Consider the following 23,685-nt stretch of genomic DNA (forward strand, 5'->3'; position numbering starts at 1 on the left):
ACATCTATTGTCAGATGATTTCATTATCAATTTCTTTGAGAGATGATGTCCTGTGTGCAAGCATGAAACGTGTAATTTCGTTTACTCTGCTGACTTCAAGTGAATTCTTTCCACAAAGCTTTAAGCTGGCAGAGGATAGCAGGATTTCCAGAATAGTTGCAGGCCATGAACCTCAACATCCTGCACCAGGCCTGCAGTCTGAAGTAGGAGTGTTTGATTGGGAGATCTTATGCAATGCCAGAGGAGAAGCTCTGAGAGTGATGAGAGGAGGAGGACAGTAATGGAGGTAAAGGATGGCCTGCAGCCAGCATGTTTTCTGCTGATGAATGTACAGGATGGCTTTTATATTGATCTAATCAAATCAAATATGCACTAGTGTATACACATAAAAGCATGAAACAAAATAATCAGAGTCAGAAGACAATCATAAATAGTGGGGATGCACCCATCAGGAAATTTGAGGCAGATACCGATAGCTAATATTTTATTTGACCACTTTTACAAAATTAGGGGTTGGCAATATAGCGGGCAAAACTAGAGGTGTGTTTCTAATTTAAACGATAAAGTGGTTAAAGGGGTCATATGATGCGATTTCAATTTTTCCTTTCTCTTTGGAGTGTTACAAGCTCTTGGTGCATAAAGAAGATCTGTAAAGTTGCAAAGACTAAAGTCTCAAATCCAAAGAGATATTCTTTATAAAAGTTAAGAGTCAGCTACGCCTACCTAAAACGGATCGTTCTAACACGCCCCCACATATCTACATCACGATGTGGGAAGATTTGCATAACGCCGCCCAAATGTTCACGCAAAAGAAAGAAGGCGTAACTTTTATTCTCGCTGTAGTATTGTTGCCGCCGCCGCCATGTCGTGAAGACGCTGTGTGCTTTGTTGTGAAAGCCAAACTACTTTGTTTGGTCTTCCAAAAGAGGACGATATCCGCTTCGTCATGCCTGGAGCTGATCCATGCTGGTCGCTGAGGAAATACTTCAACTTCGTGTTGTGATCGCCGGATCGGCTTTCACCATGGACGAAGCGGAGTCCAGCCCGGGGTCGATAACATGAGGTTGCCGCAGGCATCACAATATGGTAAGGGAGGTAATATTTCCGTCACACGCTTGAGGAATTCGACCAATCACAATGCACTGGATAGCTGGCCAATCAGAGCACACCTCGCTTTTTCAGACCGATGAGCTTTGTAAAAATCGACGTGTTTCAGAAAGGCGGGGCATAGAGGAGAAACAATGTACAGTATGTGGAAAAGAATGTGTTTTTTTAACCTTAAACCGCATAAACACATTTCATGACACCAAATACACAACAAAAAAAATTATTTTAGCAGCATCATATGACCCCTTTAAAATTTGTCAACTCTTGCAAATACATTCAAACGTGTAATAAATTAGATGAAGTCTTAAGGATCTAACTTTTTTTTTCTCTCAGAAGTTTACTTAAAAATGTGTATATTGTAATATGGGCCAAAAATAAGAATACTGTGCTATTTGACATTTCACTGAAAATGTATCAATTTCCACAAAAAGTATTACACAGCACAGCTGTTTGCAACATTGATAATAATAAGAAATGATTTCTGAAGGATCATGTGACACAGAAGCCTGGAGTAATGATGCTGAAAATTCAGCTTTGACATCAAAGGAATAAAATACATTGTAAAATATTAAAATAGAAAGCAGTTATTTTTGTAATATTTCACATTTGTACTGTTTTTAGTGTATTTCTGATCAAATAAATGCAGACTTTGTGATCATAACAGATTTCCTTCAAAAGCATCAAAAATATCTTACTGACTCCAAACTTTTACATGGTAGAGAGATCTCCACTAGCGCACTAAAACTGCTCCAGGACCAGGGCTCTAGACTCATTCCCACTGGTCGCACTGGTGCAACGAACTTTCTCAGCTGGTCACACGAGTACATGACTTGGTCGCACCTTTTATTTTCTATATCATGAGATTGATCGATGTATGCTGATGAATAGTTTTTCAGTTATCATAGTTTATAGTTATATGGTAACAAAAATCAGAAATTTCCCTTTACCTTCTGCATAGGCGAGTTGAATGTCAATGTGACCAATTAGGATGTTGGCAGGTCTTACAATATTAATGACACGGGCATAGACAATCTCACATTCTTTGGTGGAGATGTCCGTATCACCATCAATCAGAAACGATAGATAGTGTGCTGAGGAAATTTTATCTGCAGTCTTTTTTCAGAAATTGTCTGCTGTCACTCCTATAAATTGGGCACAGGCCATGTCATTGGCGTAAGTGGGATTAACATCCAACTCATTCTTTTTCATCAGTATTATTTGTGATTTGAATGCTCTTTTTGCTATAAGCCGGGCTTCGGACACCTTCACTCTCACTATTGAATTCGCTATCTTATGGCGCTTTTCCACTGCATGGTACGGCACGGCACAGCTCGCTTTTGGGGTGTTTTCCACGGTGTACAGTACCTGGTACCTTTTTCAGTACCACCTCGGCCGAGGTTCCGAGCGAGCTGTACCGTTACTAAAATGTGATGTGTGTAAACCCTGCTGACTAAGTCCTTACTCTGATTATTGGAAATAATCGCATTATTCGTGCGCATGTAAACATAGTGCAAATAAGACATTTAGGCCTATTGCGCAGTGTAGACAACTTCAACAGTATAACAGGTGTTTTCACAAGAGCGAACCCCGACCTTTTTTGATAACAAATGGAAAAATCTCAATTATTTACACATATACATTTATATATATATTAAATTAATTAATTAATTAAATGTATGCATTTAGCAGATGCTTTTATCCAAAGCGACTTACTGTATATTCAGGCTATACATTTTTTATCAGTATGTGTTCCCTGGGAATTGAACCCACAACCTTTGTGCTGCTAACGCAATGCTCTACCACTGAGCCACAGTGTATATACAACCCTCTACATTGCGAGTAAATCACTCGCATATGCAACTAAATCTTACTCTGGGCGACTACATAACGTCTAACATTAGCCATTGGCTAATAAATTCTTAGATTTTACACGCCAGTATGTGTGTGAGAGGCGTTCAACACAGATTTTCACTCGATAAACACGCTGACTGAGTGCTTGAGAGTTTCGCTCTCCGTCAAGCGATCTGTACTATTTGCAAATCGGCAAAAACCTCAATTTGTGGATTTTACTTTCGAAATTGTAAAAATGCAGAAAGTTTTCTGTGAGGGGTAGGGTTAGGGTTAGGGGTGGGTTTAGGTTAAAAAGTGTATAACTATCGGTATATAAAAAAATAAAAGTCTATGTAATGTCCCCATTTAGCTAAGTAAACGTGTGTGTGTGTGTGTGTGTGTGTGTGTGTGTGTGTGTATAAAATAGTATATGGCGAGTAAACAAAAAAAAATGTACTAGCCAATGGCGATTATATTGCAAGGTGTGCGTAGACGGTTGATATATATTGATTATTGGCAAAACCGAAAAATATCAAGAAATAAATTATCTATATTGCCCAGCCCTATGTTGTTTGTGTAATTTGGAGATTAATGTGAAAATATATCTGATTACTCTTCCACTCCTCCATGACAACATCACGGAGCTGGTGGATGTTAAGAGACCTTGAGATGCTCAATAGGGTTTAGGTCTGGAGACATGCTTGGCCAATCCATCACCTTTACCCTCAGCTTCTTTAGCAAGGCAGTGGTCGTCTTGGAGGTGTGTTTGGGGTCGTTATGTTGGAATATTGCCCTGCGACCCAGTCTCCGAAGGGAGGGGATCATGCTCTGCTTCAGTATGTCACAGTACATGTTGGCATTCATGGTTCCCTCAATGAACTGTAGCTCCCCAGTGCCGGCAGCACTCATGCAGCCCCAGACCATGACACTCCCACCACCATGCTTGACTGTAGGCAAGACACACTTGTCTTTGTACTCCTCACCTGGTTGCCGCCACACACGCTTGACACCATCTGAACCAACTTGGCAATCTTCTTATAGCCTACGCCATTTTTATGCAGAGCAACAATTCTTTTTTTCAGATCCTCAGAGAGTTCTTTGCCATGAGGTGTCATGTTGAACTTCCAGTGACCAGTATGAGAGAGTGAGAGCGATAACACCACATTTAACACACCTGCTCCCCATTCACACCTGAGACCTTGTAACACTAATGAGTCACATGACACCAGGGAGAGAAAATGGCTAATTGGGCCCAATTTGAACATTTTCACTTAGGGGTGTACTCACTTTTGTGGCCAGCGGTTTAGACATTAATGGCTGTGTTGAGTTATTTTGAGGGGACAGCAAATTTACACTGTTATACAAGCTGTACACTCACTACTTTACATTGCAGCAAAGTGTCATTTCTTCAGTGTTGTCACATGAAAAGATATAATAAAATATTTACAAAAATGTGAGGGGTGTACTCACTTCTGTGAGATGCTGTATATATACATATATATAAACACTTATGACACCTTAACACATGACCAAACAGTTATGTTAACATTGTTCATTAGCTAACATAAAACAGATGAACTAGGTCAACAAGTACAAACAACAAATAATATCCAAAAATAACAACAAATGTCTCCAGATGCATCTCCATAGTATGATTATAATGTGACTATTGTGGGCCAATTCAAAGAAAACACTCAGCGCTTTTGAAGAGCACATGCAATAACCTCGGGAGAGGGAGGAGGAGTTGTTCATGGTTCTTAGGGCAAGCGGATTAAAATAGCCTTTTTATAATGATAAGTGGTCACATAGTTGTGTGCTGTGATGCCCGTATGCTCTCACAAAACCAAAAGAGCAGCTATTAATGCTAACATTTGACCTCTTGCACGACACAACCAATGCAATCTATGTCCTCTCACACGCTCTAGAGCTGCGTCTACAGCAAACCAACACTCCAACAAGACACTGAGGCAGGTTCAGTGCAACAGCTCGAGTGTTTAGGGTCATACAAGATTGTTTTCAGTGGATCTTGAGCTAAACATAACCCAGACTAATCATACAAATTACAGCCCAATGACCTGTGTGTGCTGGCAAACCAAACATGACTTGACTGTACTTTCTTTAGTCAGGGCGTAAGGTCAGGTGGTAAAGCTCCTATTGCACATATGATATTGTGAAAAGATTTTTATCAAGAATGTCAACCATATATGTAGGCTCTAACCCCAAACTCAGTGGAAAAATCATCACTTCATGATGTAGTTACCCTTGCCCTTTTGCAACACACCACAAACAGGCATTCATAAGAATGAGAATTAACCTCCACATCACTTCTAGCCAAAATAAGAGTCCACAATCCATAACAATACTTTAGGGTAATAGGGTAAAGGTGAATTATTAGCCTACTTCCCAAAAAAAAAAAAAAAAAAAAAAAAAAAAATTACAAACTGCTGAAACATAACCCAGACTAATCATACAAATTACAGCCCAATGACCTGTGTGTGCTGGCAAACCAAACATGACTTGACTGTACTTTCTTTAGTCAGGGCGTAAGGTCAGGTGGTAAAGCTCCTATTGCACATATGATATTGTGAAAAGATTTTTATCAAGAATGTCAACCATATATGTAGGCTCTAACCCCAAACTCAGTGGAAAAATCATCACTTCATGATGTAGTTACCCTTGCCCTTTTGCAACACACCACAAACAGGCATTCATAAGAATGAGAATTAACCTCCACATCACTTCTAGCCAAAATAAGAGTCCACAATCCATAACAATACTTTAGGGTAATAGGGTAAAGGTGAATTATTAGCCTACTTCCCAAAAAAAAAAAAAAAAAAGAAAAAAACATTACTAACTGCTGATAAAAATCACTGTAAAAACAGCATGCGTGGCTTTATTGCTTTAACAAATACTATGTTAAACCACATTTTACTAAATGTAAAAAGTGTAGCGTCTCGACCAATCTGACACACTAATTTTAATTTGATTTAACAAATCAATTATTCATTAGGTTAACAAATCGTCACAGTCCCCTCACTCAATTAACTGGATGCCAGGATGTCTGCTGAACACCAGGCGCTCTGGTCACCCTGACAACTAATCATGATATCACTGGTTTTATGACCCCCCAGGAATGTGAGAAGGATAGCCCACTCTTGTCCCAAGGAAAAGCAGAGTAGAAATGGACTGTGTTCTAGTTAATTCATAGAAAAAACGTTATTTGAATGAACACACATATTTCTTCAGGCCATTGAGTATATTATTGTCATTGTGTATTTTGTCTTTGATATTCTTAGACTATTTTAGTATGCTTGTGATGCACATAGGGCTGGGCGATATAGCTAAAAAAATGTATCAATGATATAATGTTTCACATCGTTCGCTATCAATAATTATTGAACTTTTTTATAACCTTTTTAAAAACAAAGAGCAATAGAATTTTTTTTAATTCAATTTAAAATTTAACCACTGTATTTTTAAATTAACCCAATTTATTGAGACAAACAACAAATATTTTTTTGTTTTAACAGTCAAACACAACATAAAAATTAAACAAATATCTAATTTTTAATGTTTTATATGCAGATTAAATAGGTCTTAAGGAAACTTTAGGCTTGTTTCCCAAGGCCACAGAAGGGCGCAATGAGCAAAATAATGCAGCGCATTAATTGTCAACGCAAGGAAGTAACCGTCTATTAAAAAAAACATACATTGTCTAAATTAACTCATATAAATCAAACAATTTCGTAAATTGCATAAGCAATTATGAACAAAACAGCATCATGTATTTATGCATTGCTTAGGGATGCACCGATATGAAAATTTTGGCCGATACCGATAACCGATTATTCTTTATTTTTGAAAGCCGATAACCGAGCGTGTTTTCTAAAAGTTTAAACAGTTTTTAATTTTGCATGGCTTTCTAAACATCTCTTGTGTGAGACGTGAATGCATCAGTTATATTTGTCCGTCTAAAAAATGCGCTGAATATGCATTCTGTGTGAATAGCTTGGTTTCGGTTTTAACCTAATCAAGATCTTCTGTGCATTGAGCTTCTATATTTCTCTAATATTTTGAATGAATAACGCAGCAACTGCGCATCTCGTGGGCTAGACTAATCAAACATTAAAATGCAACAACGTCACTTACATTTAGGGTTGTCACGGTATGATAATCGTCTCAGAAAATATCACAGTTTCACGGTTATCACGGTATATATTAAACAATAATTCTTATCAGTAACAATGACTTAAAAGAACAAGAACCAGTTATTTGAGTGAACAAATCCTTTATGACAACAAACTTGAAACCATTTTAATGAAAGTATTGAAGTCTCCTTTCTGAAATAAATAAATAAATAAACAAATTTAAAAACAATACAAAATAAAGCTGTACACCTTATGCATATCTATATCACACTTTAACATTTTAATGTTTTAAAATGTTATCAAATGAAAATTTACAACAAAATTTTTGGCAAAGTTAAAGCATGGACAAACATTATATTCCTTGAAAACAATGTTTAAAAAAATTATTTTATTATAAAGAATATTATTATTGTTGTTATTTTAACTTTGAAGTACATTGTACAATGCTAATATATTTCTGTCATAATTTCAAATTAAATTGAATGTTTATTTTGACTGGGTTGTAGCGGACCTTTGAGTTTCAGAGTGTATTTGACATTGGTTTTTCTCAAATAAAACTAGTTAATGTTTATTTACGTTTTCTCTCAGAGCAGCTCTGGTGATGTTCATGTTTATGTAGATGCTAAAAACACCATTTATGTATGCGTACTTCAGTATGTAGTAGATAAAACGTTTTTGTATGTCTCTGAGTGGCACCAAGCAGATTATTTATATAGCAGTCTCTTTGCTCTTTAATATTCACAGACACATATCATAACAACTTTTGACTTATTCATCCATCCAATTGCGCTTTTTACGTGACATCCTCGTTATACTGTAAATTCGATGTTCACGACTGCACCGGGATTCCCTCTGCTTCACAGAAATCATATGGCCTTAACTTATAACTTGTTATTAATGCGACACACCTTCATCTTCAAGGAGGGATGGTGTCCGTGAATATGAGCGAAGATGTTGGATGTTTTGCCTGCTTTTGCAGCCACTTTGCGTCCACATTTTTTTGCAAATTGGATCCGTCCTCAAGGACAATCCCGCGTTTGTTTGTTTTTTTTTAAATATCTGCAGTATGGGAATACTTCAGATATTAACTTTTTTTTTTCGGCAGGGATGGAAATTAGATATCATCTCTGTCTCTGTCAATTTCTCCGCTGCACGTGCGTGTAAGCAGCCAAGTGAATACAGAGTGAAGCTGCAGAGTGGAAATAAGTTGCATATGCACGGCTCATCACAGGCAGGCACAGCACTCATGTTCATGTTTGTGTGTGCTGTCTGCGTCATAGTACGTGCCTATATCGAAAAAATGTTCTATCGTTATCGAAAAAGGTGTACAGTTGATAAATATCGATACCGTTTTATCGCCCAGGCCTTTATGCACGAATTACATATTGGCCTGGTTTCACAGACAGGGTTTAGGTTAAGCCAGGATTATGGCATAGTTCAATTAGGACATTCAAGTATCTTTTATAAACATGCCTTAGAAAATAACATTACTCATGTGCATCTTGAGACAAAACAATGGCACTGACATATTTTAAGATATGTCAGTGCAAGTTTCTTTCAGGTAAAACAGCCCAAACGTGCATTTTAGTCTGGGACTAGCCTTAGGCCTTGTCTGTAAAACTGGGGGATTGCATATTAACCTAGTACTCATTCAAATATATTAAAATTAAAAAAAAAAAATTCTTATATAAGACTGAAAAAGGATTTGAAATGCAGTTTGACCACTGTACACTAAAACTGCAATAAACATTTGATAAATACTATGCATTACATATTTTCCTAAGCAAAAGCTTAGCAAATAAAACTAAATCTGTTTTTATGCTTACGTTATCCTAGGTTTAAATTTACTCAGCAAAAAATCTTCAGCAGTCAGAGTGATGGTTAGGTGACAGTCTTGTATGCCTCACACAATGAGCAGGCTTTCTACCGCATGAACGATCATGCTGCTGCAGGCAACCACCACATGATACACAATGTTCTTCACAAAACTGAAAACATAAGCAAGCACTCATTTGTAAGCCTCTTGAAATATGTTCTCTCGAACCTTGTGTAATCCACTTATGTTGGAGCTCACCGAGGATTGATCTACTTGCACACATACATGCATAAATAAATTATGCATGCTGTCATCTGCATTCGGTCTCTACCTGTATCAACTTTTAGTCCACTAATGTATTTCTAATCATTAAGTCTTAATCATAATGAATTATAACTTCTCCCTGCTTGCCCATTTAAAACACACTGGTAACATTAAAATTACCAGTACTTCAGGTACAAAATAGATACTGAAAAATGTAAAACATACATAATAATAATAATAATAGCCTAATTTGTTAATATTGATATTAATATGCCTGTTTTTAAATAAAGGCTAGTGTTCAATAGTATATCGTTTTTTTTGTAGTAGACTCAGCTTTGCTGTACATTTGCCATCCAAACTGGCATCATGGCAGACACTGAAGTAAAATCACTTGCTTCAACGGAATTCCTAGACAGACACTGAGCTGGTCTGGCTTAGTTCTCACACAAAGACAGGAAAAGGGAGATCTCCATGCTTCCTCTGTTTGTTTGCCATGTGGCCATCCAGAGACAGTGTTGCCTGGGTCAGAAACAAACACACAGAGACATCGTTCTGAGGCATAAAACTGTTTGGCACCCTGCATAGAAAGGTGAATACGTGTAATGGTCAAGGCTCCACAAGAACGCTCATGATGCATTATGCAACTCTGAGTATTTTAAGATACAGTGTGGTTAATCGAGACCATTGTTGTAGCATGTAGATGCAAAACATCAGAACTAAAACACATTGCAACATTCACTGCAGCAATTACTTCTACCACAAGGGAAAACATGTCAAACCAAACTGGTGTTTCACATTATAGTAATAATAGAAACAGTAAACTGAACTGCTTTCAAGAGCAACTCTTCTCGAAAAGGGAGCATGATTCTTCCAGTTATGAAATCACGGGGACTGACAGTTAACTACCTTCCTCAGGATACTGCTACATGGCAAGAGCGAAGTTCAGGTACAAGTTGCGAGGTCACATTATGAGAAGATTCGTTGTCCAACATTATGAGAAGATTTAGTTGTCCAACATTATGAGAAGATTTAGTTGTCCAACATATCACAAAAACTTTACACCAATGTATCTCTGTTTTCCATTTATTAGTTAAAGCACACTTAAAGTACTTCTTCAATACCACAACAAAAACTACTAGACTAAGAAAGTTCAAACATGATTAAAGGCAAGTGAACAAAAAAAAAGTAATACGAACAAATATACAAATTATAAGTATTGATAAATACAATATAACAAAGTTGTAAGGTCTAATAGTTGCATTCCTGCACAGAAATGTAATAATTACGTGTAAAATAACGCTGCATAGTGTTCACTGTATAAATTAAATATAGATTAATCTTTGTTCTTGGACCACTTCTCTTCTCTTTCTACATGGCATCACTAGGTTCTGTCATTCAGAAACATGGCTTTTCCTACCACTGCTATGCTGATGACACTCAACTCTACCTCTCATTCCATCCTGATGATCCGACGATAGCTGCTCGCATCTCAGCATGTCTAACAGACATTTCTTGCTGGATGAAGGACCATCACCTTCAACTCAACCTGGCTAAGACAGAACTGCTTGTGGTTCCATCAAATCCACAATTTCACCATCCAGTTAGGCACATCAACCATAACTCCTTCAAAAACAACCAGAAACCTTGGAGTTGTGATTGCTGATAAGCTGATTTTCTCAGACCACACTGCTAAAACTGCCCGGTCCTGCAGATTTGCTTTATTCAACATCAAGAAAATCAGGCCCTTTCTTTCGGAACATGCAACACAACTCCTTGTTCAAGCTTTTGTTCTGTCCATGCTGGACTATTGCAATGCTCTCTTGGCATGTCTTCCAGCCAGTTCTATCAAACCTTTACAATTAATCCAAAACGCGGCAGCAAGATTAATTTTTAACGAGACGAAAAGAATGCACGTCACACCTCTGTTTATCAGTTTGCACTGGCTACCAATAGCTGTTCGCATAAAATTCAAGGCATAAACCACCACTGGCTCTGCACCCCTTTACCTAAATTCATTACTTCAGACTTATGTGCCCTCTAGCAGCTTGCGTTCTGCAAGTGAACGGCACTTTATTGTACCATCCCAAAGAGGCACAAAATCACTTTCTCTGACTTTTAAATTAAATGTTCCCTCCTGGCGGAATGACCAGCCCAACTCAGTCCGAGCAGCTGAGTCCTTATGCCATCTTCAAGAATCGGCTAAAAACACATCTGTTCCATCTTTATTTGACCCTCTAATGCTAGCACTCTCTATTCTAATTCTATTCTTTATAAAAAATAAACTTTCCCCTTTTAGACTTGCACTCTATTTATTTACTAACTGCTTGTTTTCTTTAAAAAAATGCTTTCAAGAGCAACTCTTCTCGAAAAGGGAGCATGATTCTTCCAGTTATGAAATCACGGGGACTGACAGTTAACTACCTTCCTCAGGATACTGCTACATGGCAAGAGCGAAGTTCAGGTACAAGTTGCGAGGTCACATTATGAGAAGATTCGTTGTCCAACATTATGAGAAGATTTAGTTGTCCAACATTATGAGAAGATTTAGTTGTCCAACATTATGAGAAGATTTAGTTGTCCAACATATCACAAAAACTTTACACCAATGTATCTCTGTTTTCCATTTATTAGTTAAAGCACACTTAAAGTACTTCTTCAATACCACAACAAAAACTACTAGACTAAGAAAGTTCAAACATGATTAAAGGCAAGTGAACAAAAAAAAAGTAATACGAACAAATATACAAATTATAAGTATTGATAAATACAATATAACAAAGTTGTAAGGTCTAATAGTTGCATTCCTGCACAGAAATGTAATAATTACGTGTAAAATAACGCTGCATAGTGTTCACTGTATAAATTAAATATAGATTAATCTTTGTTCTTGGACCACTTCTCTTCTCTTTCTACATGGCATCACTAGGTTCTGTCATTCAGAAACATGGCTTTTCCTACCACTGCTATGCTGATGACACTCAACTCTACCTCTCATTCCATCCTGATGATCCGACGATAGCTGCTCGCATCTCAGCATGTCTAACAGACATTTCTTGCTGGATGAAGGACCATCACCTTCAACTCAACCTGGCTAAGACAGAACTGCTTGTGGTTCCATCAAATCCACAATTTCACCATCCAGTTAGGCACATCAACCATAACTCCTTCAAAAACAACCAGAAACCTTGGAGTTGTGATTGCTGATAAGCTGATTTTCTCAGACCACACTGCTAAAACTGCCCGGTCCTGCAGATTTGCTTTATTCAACATCAAGAAAATCAGGCCCTTTCTTTCGGAACATGCAACACAACTCCTTGTTCAAGCTTTTGTTCTGTCCATGCTGGACTATTGCAATGCTCTCTTGGCATGTCTTCCAGCCAGTTCTATCAAACCTTTACAATTAATCCAAAACGCGGCAGCAAGATTAATTTTTAACGAGACGAAAAGAATGCACGTCACACCTCTGTTTATCAGTTTGCACTGGCTACCAATAGCTGTTCGCATAAAATTCAAGGCATAAACCACCACTGGCTCTGCACCCCTTTACCTAAATTCATTACTTCAGACTTATGTGCCCTCTAGCAGCTTGCGTTCTGCAAGTGAACGGCACTTTATTGTACCATCCCAAAGAGGCACAAAATCACTTTCTCTGACTTTTAAATTAAATGTTCCCTCCTGGCGGAATGACCAGCCCAACTCAGTCCGAGCAGCTGAGTCCTTATGCCATCTTCAAGAATCGGCTAAAAACACATCTCTTCCATCTTTATTTGACCCTCTAATGCTAGCACTCTCTATTCTAATTCTATTCTTTATAAAAAATAAACTTTCCCCTTTTAGACTTGCACTCTATTTATTTACTAACTGCTTGTTTTCTTTAAAAAAAAAAAAACTAACACTTGCTTCTCTAATCTTTTTGCATTATCTATTTGTTTTCTTTTTATTTATTATTCAATTATAATTCTGACTTTCTGACTTCTGATTAACAAAAGCAAAAAATCTAACGCCTCTAACGCTTGCTCTATTTTTCTATTCTATCCATTTTCTTTTTATTTATTATATGATTTTTTAAAAAAAAACCTTGCTACGTGTACTGCATTAAGCTAACTGAGATTTGTTATAGCACTTGCTTATCATTGCTCTTTTGTTGATTTTGATGGCTTCCACTGTCCTCATTTGTAAGTCGCTTTGGATAAAAGCGTCTGCTAAATGTCTAAATGTAATGTAAATGTTAAAGCGTTTTGTTGCTTAATTAACATTAATGACACAGACAGCAAGAGGTATTTATAGGCTGCTGTCCCTTTAAGATCTGATGCACGGATCTAATATAATGATACACATCTGATTTCTTTCTCAGCTGTTTACGTTCACTTAAGACATAACCAACCGAGTTTACCAGAATGATTGCCGAGATGGGTATTTTGAGACAATTGTATGTGTATAGCCCTATTTGGACAGTAATTGTTTCTCAGCGGGACGTAAGGGATTTTCACCATTTACAGGGGGTAGTCGGTGATTTTATTGCCGTCCGATTCCAGAATGTCTGTGTTTTTCTCCGACCACCTGTGTAAAAATCCCTGGGCCGGATTACCTACTGTGTTTTGACAAACACCAAAGTTGTATGGTGATTTAATTACCGTCCGAATCCACATCCTTGAGTTTACAAAAAGAAATCAATACAAAATTCATTGTTAAAATCTTTTTGTCCACTGCAGAGCACCATATGATAGGTGTTGAGCTTCGCTGTAATTTGCAAAAATTTTAAAGATATAGCCTACATTTATTACGGAAATGTTGGAAAGTATTTAAGAACAACATTTAATCACCGCCTCACCACAGCGGCTGGAAGATGTTAAGAACAAAAATGAGAAATAAAGCACAATACATTTAAAATGGGCCTTTATTCTGGCAGCAACAGGTGTGCAATACCATTTTAAAATACGTAGCCTATTATATATTATTACATAAAAAATATAAACCAAGCAGCTTCATGCTTACTTCGTGTAAATAAATGGCTACATTATTATTTCAGCTAAATTCTCCATTTTAAAAATGACATAATTTGAGAGAATTGCAAGACAAACCATTCATCTAGCCCAGTGTTCTTCACAATTTTTTTTTCACGAGAGCCGCACTTATAGGACGAAGTTAATAGGAGAGCCACTTTTACTGCAAAGTATGAAAAGTTACATCCAGTCATAAATAGCATATCTGCTTCTCAATCTGTCATCCCTGAACATACAATATGCAATGCAATACAAAGGGGTTTATTTTTAAAAGTTATTTGCTTCTACATTAGCCCATCATGTATCAAACCATAAGAGCACATTTGGCGTTAAGAGCTGGAAAGACTGCCAAAACAACTGCGCAGTGAGTTAATGTCATGGACGTAAGGGCAGAGCAAGTTTAAATATCTTTCTAGTCTATATTTCCATCTTGTAATTCTGCTGTTTTGGGTATTTTTAAAATAGAAATAATTTATAATAGAGCAGACTCTGACTGTTGTTCATGTATTTATGTTCTCATTTAGCGAGAAAGCAGACGCTGAAAACACTGCACACTTCAGTATGTGTGTAGTAAAAGAAACCGCGCGTCTGTGCTATTCATTCATAAAGAGACATGCAGGATTCATATTTAAATGCTATTTTTGCAGCTTAATATTTACAGATACCAGTCAATATTGCGATTTGATTTAAGTGTAATGACCAAATTACATGACATTCCACGTTATACAGTAAATTCTGTTTTTATGACTGGATTCCGCAATTACGTCCGCATTTTCCGCATCGCAGAAATCATAGGGCCATTATTAAAATGGGTTCTATTTTCTTTTGTCGCTTCGCACCACGACGCTCGCGTCCAGTGTAGACACGGTGTGAGTTTTTTTTAATGGCTTAGTTTTAGCCCTGCTTGTTTTTAATGTTTTTATTAAATATCTGTATTGATCATATCATCGCATTATTTACTGCCATCTGCCATGCAAGCCACACATTAAAGCTTGGCGAGCCTCATGAGGCTTTTTTTCCATTTTCGGCCTACCAAAATCTGAAGAGTACCTGCCCGAAGGGCTACCAGGGATTTTGAAATTTTGCGAGCCCTGCTTATGTTAGAGGTCTGTATTCCCGCGGCGGCTCTCCCGTGGGAACTGCGGGAGCCGACCAGATTTTTTCTGCGGGATTAAATTCCAGAATAAAACACGGTAGCGGTCTGTAACTCTGGTGTAATTTCAACGGGAGCGGGTGGTCTAACAATATCCCGTTCCCGACGTCCATTCAGAACAGCATATATGCACTTTATTCTTATTGACCACCGGTACAGCCTGCACTTGGACTGTTATGCACGCACTGCATGCAGGCTTTCTGCGCCACGTTTTATTTGCGGGGTCTGTGTGCAGCATGTGCACAACGATGCTCAGAGCAGGCTGTACCTGTGGTAGCCTAAATATACGGCCCTCAGACAGAACAGTAAGGTTGTTGATGAATGACAGAGCAGAATAAGGATGGAGCAAAGTGTGAAAGTGTGGACCTTGAAAAACATTCAACTCGGTTTTGTTTATATTTTGCTTAGCCTATAATTTTAAATGACAGCTGTCGTGCTGTCGTATTTTTCTCTGCGACACATTTCCTACGGTGTTAACAGTCACTTAAGTGTACTCACTTTTGTGGCCAGCGGTTTAGACATTAATGGCTGTGTGTTGAGTTATTTTGAGGGGACAGCAAATTTACACTGTTATACAAGCTGTACACTCACTACTTTACATTGCAGCAAAGTGTCATTTCTTCAGTGTTGTCACATGAAAAGATATAATAAAATATTTACAAAAATGTGAGGGATGTACTCACTTCTGTGAGATACTGTATATAACGAATAAATAGGCCTATATGAGAAACATATTTTTACTTAAATAATAAATTAAGAAAATGAAAGAAAAACTGTGCAACAAGTAGCCTAGTATGCAGAGTTTCTAGGGCTGCCACTAACGACTATTTTATTTTGATTAATCTATCGACTAATTTATCGATTAATCTAAACGATTAATTTCCCACAAAAAAAAATACAATTTTAAAGAACATTTTATTAAACTTGCAACTTTGCCATTCAGTGGTGTACCATAAAAGAGTAAAAATGTAAACAAGCCATTGACGAAATGTAAGAGTAAAAATGTAAACAAACCTAATAAAAATTAAATAAAAAGAAAATAATGACAAAAGTCTAAGAAAGTCAGCATGTTCTTAATGTCAATATATCCACGTTTTGGGCATTACAGCTGTGAGTGCAACTACAATGGAAAAAAATCTGTTTCAATTAACCCCAACAGCTGGGTTTTCACATTAAATAAATGCAATGTTTAGAGTCCACTAGAATCAAGTATTCAAATTTTATTATTAAAAGTTATTATTATTAAACATTTTAAGTATTAAAAGTACTCTTAGAAATGTGTAAACAACAGATTTAAACAGACATCTCCAGCATGAAACTCCAAATGAAATCCAAATTTCTATGAAATCCTTTTTTAAAGCAAAAGTAAAGTGCAACATAGAGTGCAAGAAGCAAGTGTCCATCTCATAGTCCAAATCACTGAAATCAAAGTTCAGTATTATAGTGTAAGAATGACAACATGTCCACGTGTTCTGGTCTACTAATAATAAAATATCCATCTTGTAATTCTGCTGTTTTGGGTATTTTTAAAATAGAAATAATTTATAATAGAGCAGACTCTGACTGTTGTTCATGTATTTATGTTCTCATTTAGCGAGAAAGCAGACGCTGAAAACACTGCACACTTCAGTATGTGTGTAGTAAAAGAAACCGCGCGTCTGTGCTATTCATTCATAAAGAGACATGCAGGATTCATATTTAAATGCTATTTTTGCAGCTTAATATTTACAGATACCAGTCAATATTGCGATTTGATTTAAGTGTAATGACCAAATTACATGACACTCCACGTTATACAGTAAATTCTGTTTTTATGACTGGATTCCGCAATTACGTCCGCATTTTCCGCATCGCAGAAATCATAGGGCCATTATTAAAATGGGTTCTATTTTCTTTTGTCGCTTCGCACCACGACGCTCGCGTCCAGTGTAGACACGGTGTGAGTTTTTTTTAATGGCTTAGTTTTAGCCCTGCTTGTTTTTAATGTTTTTATTAAATATCTGTATTGATCATATCATCGCATTATTTACTGCCATCTGCCATGCAAGCCACACATTAAAGCTTGGCGAGCCTCATGAGGCTTTTTTTCCATTTTCGGCCTACCAAAATCTGAAGAGTACCTGCCCGAAGGGCTACCAGGGATTTTGAAATTTTGCGAGCCCTGCTTATGTTAGAGGTCTGTATTCCCGCGGCGGCTCTCCCGTGGGAACTGCGGGAGCCGACCAGATTTTTTCTGCGGGATTAAATTCCAGAATAAAACACGGTAGCGGTCTGTAACTCTGGTGTAATTTCAACGGGAGCGGGTGGTCTAACAATATCCCGTTCCCGACGTCCATTCAGAACAGCATATATGCACTTTATTCTTATTGACCACCGGTACAGCCTGCACTTGGACTGTTATGCACGCACTGCATGCAGGCTTTCTGCGCCACGTTTTATTTGCGGGGTCTGTGTGCAGCATGTGCACAACGATGCTCAGAGCAGGCTGTACCTGTGGTAGCCTAAATATACGGCCCTCAGACAGAACAGTAAGGTTGTTGATGAATGACAAAGCAGAATAAGGATGGAGCAAAGTGTGGATGCGCTGTCCTTGAAAAACATTCAACTCGGTTTTGTTTATATTTTGCTTAGCCTATAATTTTAAATGACAGCTGTCGTATTTATTTATTTTTCTCTGCGACACATTTCCTACGGTGTTAACAGTCACTTAAGTGTACTCACTTTTGTGGCCAGCGGTTTAGACATTAATGGCTGTGTGTTGAGTTATTTTGAGGGGACAGCAAATTTACACTGTTATACAAGCTGTACACTCACTACTTTACATTGCAGCAAAGTGTCATTTCTTCAGTGTTGTCACATGAAAAGATATAATAAAATATTTACAAAAATGTGAGGGATGTACTCACTTCTGTGAGATCCTGTATATAACGAATAAATAGGCCTATATGAGAAACATATTTTTACTTAAATAATAAATTAAGAAAATGAAAGAAAAACTGTGCAACAAGTAGCCTAGTATGCAGAGTTTCTAGGGCTGCCACTAACGACTATTTTATTTTGATTAATCTATCGACTAATTTATCGATTAATCTAAACGATTAATTTCCCACAAAAAAAAATACAATTTTAAAGAACATTTTATTAAACTTGCAACTTTGCCATTCAGTGGTGTACCATAAAAGAGTAAAAATGTAAACAAGCCATTGACGAAATGTAAGAGTAAAAATGTAAACAAACCTAATAAAAATTAAATAAAAAGAAAATAATGACAAAAGTCTAAGAAAGTCAGCATGTTCTTAATGTCAATATATCCACGTTTTGGGCATTACAGCTGTGAGTGCAACTACAATGGAAAAAAATCTGTTTCAATTAACCCCAACAGTTGGGTTTTCACATTAAATAAATGCAATGTTTAGAGTCCACTAGAATCAAGTATTCAAATTTTATTATTAAAAGTTATTATTATTAAACATTTTAAGTATTAAAAGTACTCTTAGAAATGTGTAAACAACAGATTTAAACAGACATCTCCAGCATGAAACTCCAAATGAAATCCAAATTTCTATGAAATCCTTTTTTAAAGCAAAAGTAAAGTGCAACATAGAGTGCAAGAAGCAAGTGTCCATCTCATAGTCCAAATCACTGAAATCAAAGTTCAGTATTATAGTGTAAGAATGACAACATGTCCACGTGTTCTGGTCTACTAATAATAAAATATAATTAATAATTGATTTTTGTGGTAATAAAAATAGATGTAGGTTAAGTGAACAATAGCCTTTAAATTTACTTAAAATACATATATAACAGCAATGAGGCAATAATAATTAGTTCAAATAATAGCAAGAAATCTTATCTTAAAAAAGACATATTTGGCCATTTCTTTATGACAGAAATGCTATAGCCACTGTAATTAAATGAATATGTGGACATCAAAACGTGTAAACTCAAGAGTGAGGGTTTGAGCTTTTATTTTGAAACCGCGAGATAATGATGTATTCTCCTGTGTTTGCGTGGATTTATAAATGATTTACCTTACAAATCTGATGAAATGGCGCACGTTGCGTTCCCAGATGAACGTTATAATAAACCTAAACTCACAACAACATGCAGAGATGGAGTTTGAAATAATAAAATGTGACTTATACCAGACTTGTTTTTCCCCCTAAAAACAATTTTTTTTTATACGCGCAGCGTCTTTTAACCATGCAGCAAACCTTTTTAAATATTTTGATAAACTATGAAAATTAAATAATGAAATTACTTTTTAAACCATTTAACTGATTGTATTAATCGGTGAAAATTCTTACGGACGGTTAACCGGTTAAAATTAACATCCCTAATTTTGACAAGACGAATAAAAATAGCTAATAGGCTACTTTTGTACAACCTATTTATTTTTTTCTCTCTGCGACACATTTTCCTATTGTGATGTAAATGTTAAAACGAATTGTATCCTGACAAGACAATAAAAATAAGAAATAAAGTCCCGCACAGACCTCTAGCTAATGTGTCTGTTCAAGCGCAAGGAGATGCAAAAGAACCAACTCTGCATGCTTCGCATGCTGTCTGAAACTCATGGCTGTGCATGCAGAAAACAGCACACAAGTACTGAATCGAGTTGTCTTTTGCCTCTTCTTGGCGTGGAATGGTTTAAAATCATTAGAATGTGTAAACTGGCAAGACACAGCACATACAAATGATAAACTTTCACTCTATGATGGTTACATTTTGCAACTAATCCACGAATTACATGCATGCCGAACCGTGGGGCCTGGTCCATACGGAACCACCACGATCCGTTTTACCCCTAGAGACGATCTATCTGAATGTGCTGATTAAGTGTAGTAAATGAATGGTTCAGCTCTAGGGCCATAACCACTGATGTGCATAACAGATAACCCATTCTAACACTTGGTCCGTGGGGGAAAAAAAGTTTTAAAAGGACTGAAAATACAACACCTTCATGTGACCACAACATTTGCAACTAAAAATAGATCACAGGTGGTCAAAGGAAGCATTAGAGACGCATTTTAAAAGCTCATTCTCGGCTGACCACTTGATGACCACCTGAGATGGATATTAATTTCAGGTGTAAACAGGACATGATATAATGAAAACAGCACAACAGCTGATGACGCTGCACTGAATAAATTAATCAAACCATATGCTTTCTAGGAATAATCCACATCAGATTTTTAGAAATGAACTGCAAGTAACAGGCTTTATTAGATTGGAGATTAGACTGTAACTCTCTAAATTGTAAGCTGTGGCAAGGTTTCACTGTCCTACTTAGTGCAGACACTTGCACTGCTGATCCAATTACCGTCATGTGCTCAAACTCCCTGCGTGGCCACACAGGAAGGACTCTCCCTGACTGTGACTATGTCGGAACACCACTATCACAGGAACGAAAGAGAGAAAGATTAAAAAAGAACATCCAATGATGAAAAAATTATCTTCAACGGTGAAAACTCTCAATATCTATTCCAAATGTATATATAATTAGTAGGCCTATTACTAATTTAATATTTATTAAAAAGAGATTAAAGCAGAAATATTTAAAGACATAGTGTACTATTCCTAGTGTATCTATTCCAAATGTATTTCCCAATTTGCTGGAAAAAAAATATGAACTTCAAAAACAGCTTTATTTGCCACAGTAACCGGGGAAAAAAATTATTCAGGGGTCATGTGAGGCTGCCCTCCAACACCATTCACTGTGATACATGCACAACAACAAATCATTTGACCACTTCCAAGAAATCATCAACAAAGTAAGAAAAGCTGTGAGCGATGACTGTTAGGGCTATGTTCTGTTTGAAGTCATTTCTACCTTTGAGGGCGGGAAGCTTCTGCAGTTCCCGGTTCTTGCTGAGGTTGAATCGTGACGAACTCTGTCGACGCTCCTTCTTTACAATCTGAGGCCCACCTGAGTACTTAATTTTGTTGAGCTGAGTGGGAGGTGGGGTGCTGTTGCTCGGACGCTTGCTGGCTGTCTGCTGGGCCTGGTGAAAAAAAAAAAAAAACAATGTGCTCAGAATCAAAATGGGCACATTATGCCATTCTATGCTATAGCCGCAATGTCTCAAATCGCAATTTCGATTCGATTTCGATTAATCGCACAGCCCTACATGGCAGCGCTAAAAAGTTTGTCTGAGCGTTAAAAAGATTGCCTGTGTGCGCGTGCAGCGTGATCTAGTAACTAAACGTGTGTGAGTGAGCTACAGTGAAGACAGCGCATTAGTTCAGAATTCTTCTAATTTTTATTTTTTAAATGTAGTAGAGAGTGTGTTTGTCAAATGATAACCTACCAGCAATGTTAAGATGATTTTAATATATTATAATGAGTACATTACAATATACATATATTAGAACGAGTACATTATTATTTATGGGCTTAAAAACAAGATGCAAACAATCAGAATATTGTATCTGGTGGGGAGTGCCCAATGTAAACATGAATATGCCATCATTACCTATATTGTACTGTGTTATGGATCGTGACTTTGCTGGTGATACACAGCCCTAGTGGAAAGATGGTCAGTAATAATTAAAACTAGGGCTGTGCATAGGGCTATCACTATTATGAAATTTGGCTGACGATTAATTGTCTAAAAATAGTCACGTTACTGCGATTAATTGTGTTTTAGGGCTTTGGCGATTATGCCGATTATCACAATTAATTTTCTGTTTTTATGGCTTTCATTATATACAGTGGGTACGGAAAGTATTCAGACCCCCTTAAATTTTTCACTCTTTTATCTTGAAATAAAACCTTTAGTGCACATTATACAATTTAAACATGTTTATTCTGTTAACTATTTGTATTCTTACAAAATACATTCATGAATATAAGATAGAAATCATGAGAAAAAGAAAGGCTTCTAATAATCTTTCTGTTTGTGATAATTCCTTCCTTCCTTAAACTTAAAGTATTATAATGGGAATATATCATCTTGGAGAGAGTTTTACCGTGCTGACTGTCATAACTGAACGTGACGTGCTGTTTGAATACTGAGCGGAGAATGACTGGCAGCTGCAGCAGAAGGAAGATGAGTTTCTGTAAACTTCCTGTAAACTTACAATTGTGAATTGTAAACTGCAATTTCTGTTGCATATGAGAAACATCAAACGCAGGGCTCTACAGTGCGACCATTTCAGTCGCATTTGCGATTGAAAACTACTGCGTACGACTATGAAAACTTTTTTAGGAGCACCAGTGCGACTGACCCGATCATCATCATACTTGTGATTGCGCTCAGGGGAGCTTCAAAGCTTTCTACGTGTTTTTGCAGTGTTGAGTAATATATCACAGACATATCTCATGAATCCTTTCAAAAGCAAAGCTTAGACAGGTTGTAAATAAGAGATTCATTGTGCAGTGTAGAGAGCTTCGTTGATTATAAATGTGAGCTCGTGATGAACTAAGATGATTGACAGCTTTTAATGATTTTTAAAGGAGTTTGTAAATGTGATACTGATTTAATCCAATACAATTAAATAAACAAGAAGTTAATATTAAGTGACTTACATTGTCTGAGTATAACACTATTGTCTGATTTTGCTCCATTTCGTAGTCGAAAATAGTTAAAAACAAAGACACAGCGGAGCCGCTGCGCAACTTCATTCAAACACAGCGGTGTTTCAAATGAACGGGTTTTTTTAAACTAATCTAGTGAGTCAGTGATTCATGATTACCCATTCATAAATACTGTCACTTGATTAATTCTTGAATGAATCAGCCGTTCGAATGAATCAATTGAATGAATGATTCAGTAATAAAAATCAGTGACTTACTGCCACCTGCTGGCAGTTGGTTTCATTTTAAAAGTATCTTTTCAGTTATTTAAAGGGGTCATATGATGTGATTTCAAGTTTTCCTTTCTCTTTGGAGTGTTACAAGCTGATTGTGCATAGATAAGATCCCTGAAGTTGCAAAGACTAAAGTCTCAAAACCAAAGAGATATTCTTTATCAAAGTTAAGACTCGTTCTAACACGCCCCCACATATCTACCTCACTATGTGGAAATATTTGCATAATGCCGCCCAAATGTTCACGCAAAGAAAGAAGGCGTGGTTTCAGTAACCGCAGTTAGTGTTGAAGCAGCATGTCAGGGAGACGCTGTGTGTTTCTAGGCGAAATCAAAAGCACTTTATTTGGCCTTCCGAAAGTACATGCATTTAGGAATCTTTAGAACAGCAATGCATTTTATGGATGACCATTTCGTGAACCTAGGAGAGGAGGTAATTCTGACTTTGCTATGACAATCCGGCGCTTCTGAATCAGCTACTGTTTCGTTATTAGTTTAAGTATTTGCTATTGACTGTTCAAATGCGGAGTTTTGCGCATCGTGTGTGTGTGTG

At 37.0% G+C, this 23,685-nt stretch overlaps 1 protein-coding gene across 1 annotated transcript in view; it reads right to left on the reverse strand.

Moving 5' to 3' along the window:
• Positions 1-23,685, reverse strand: part of ppp2r5d (protein phosphatase 2, regulatory subunit B', delta) — a 53,332-nt gene that overhangs the window by 19,242 nt on the left and 10,405 nt on the right. Inside the window, exon 2 of the mRNA XM_016243714.1 lies at positions 21,155-21,326. Coding sequence (XP_016099200.1) covers positions 21,155-21,326 — 172 coding nt within the window. The remainder of the gene's footprint in view (positions 1-21,154; positions 21,327-23,685) is intronic.

This window comes from Sinocyclocheilus grahami, unplaced genomic scaffold, assembly GCF_001515645.1.
Source record: "Sinocyclocheilus grahami isolate Dianchi unplaced genomic scaffold, SAMN03320097.WGS_v1.1 scaffold698.1, whole genome shotgun sequence".
Classification (NCBI taxonomy): Eukaryota; Metazoa; Chordata; class Actinopteri; order Cypriniformes; family Cyprinidae; genus Sinocyclocheilus; species Sinocyclocheilus grahami.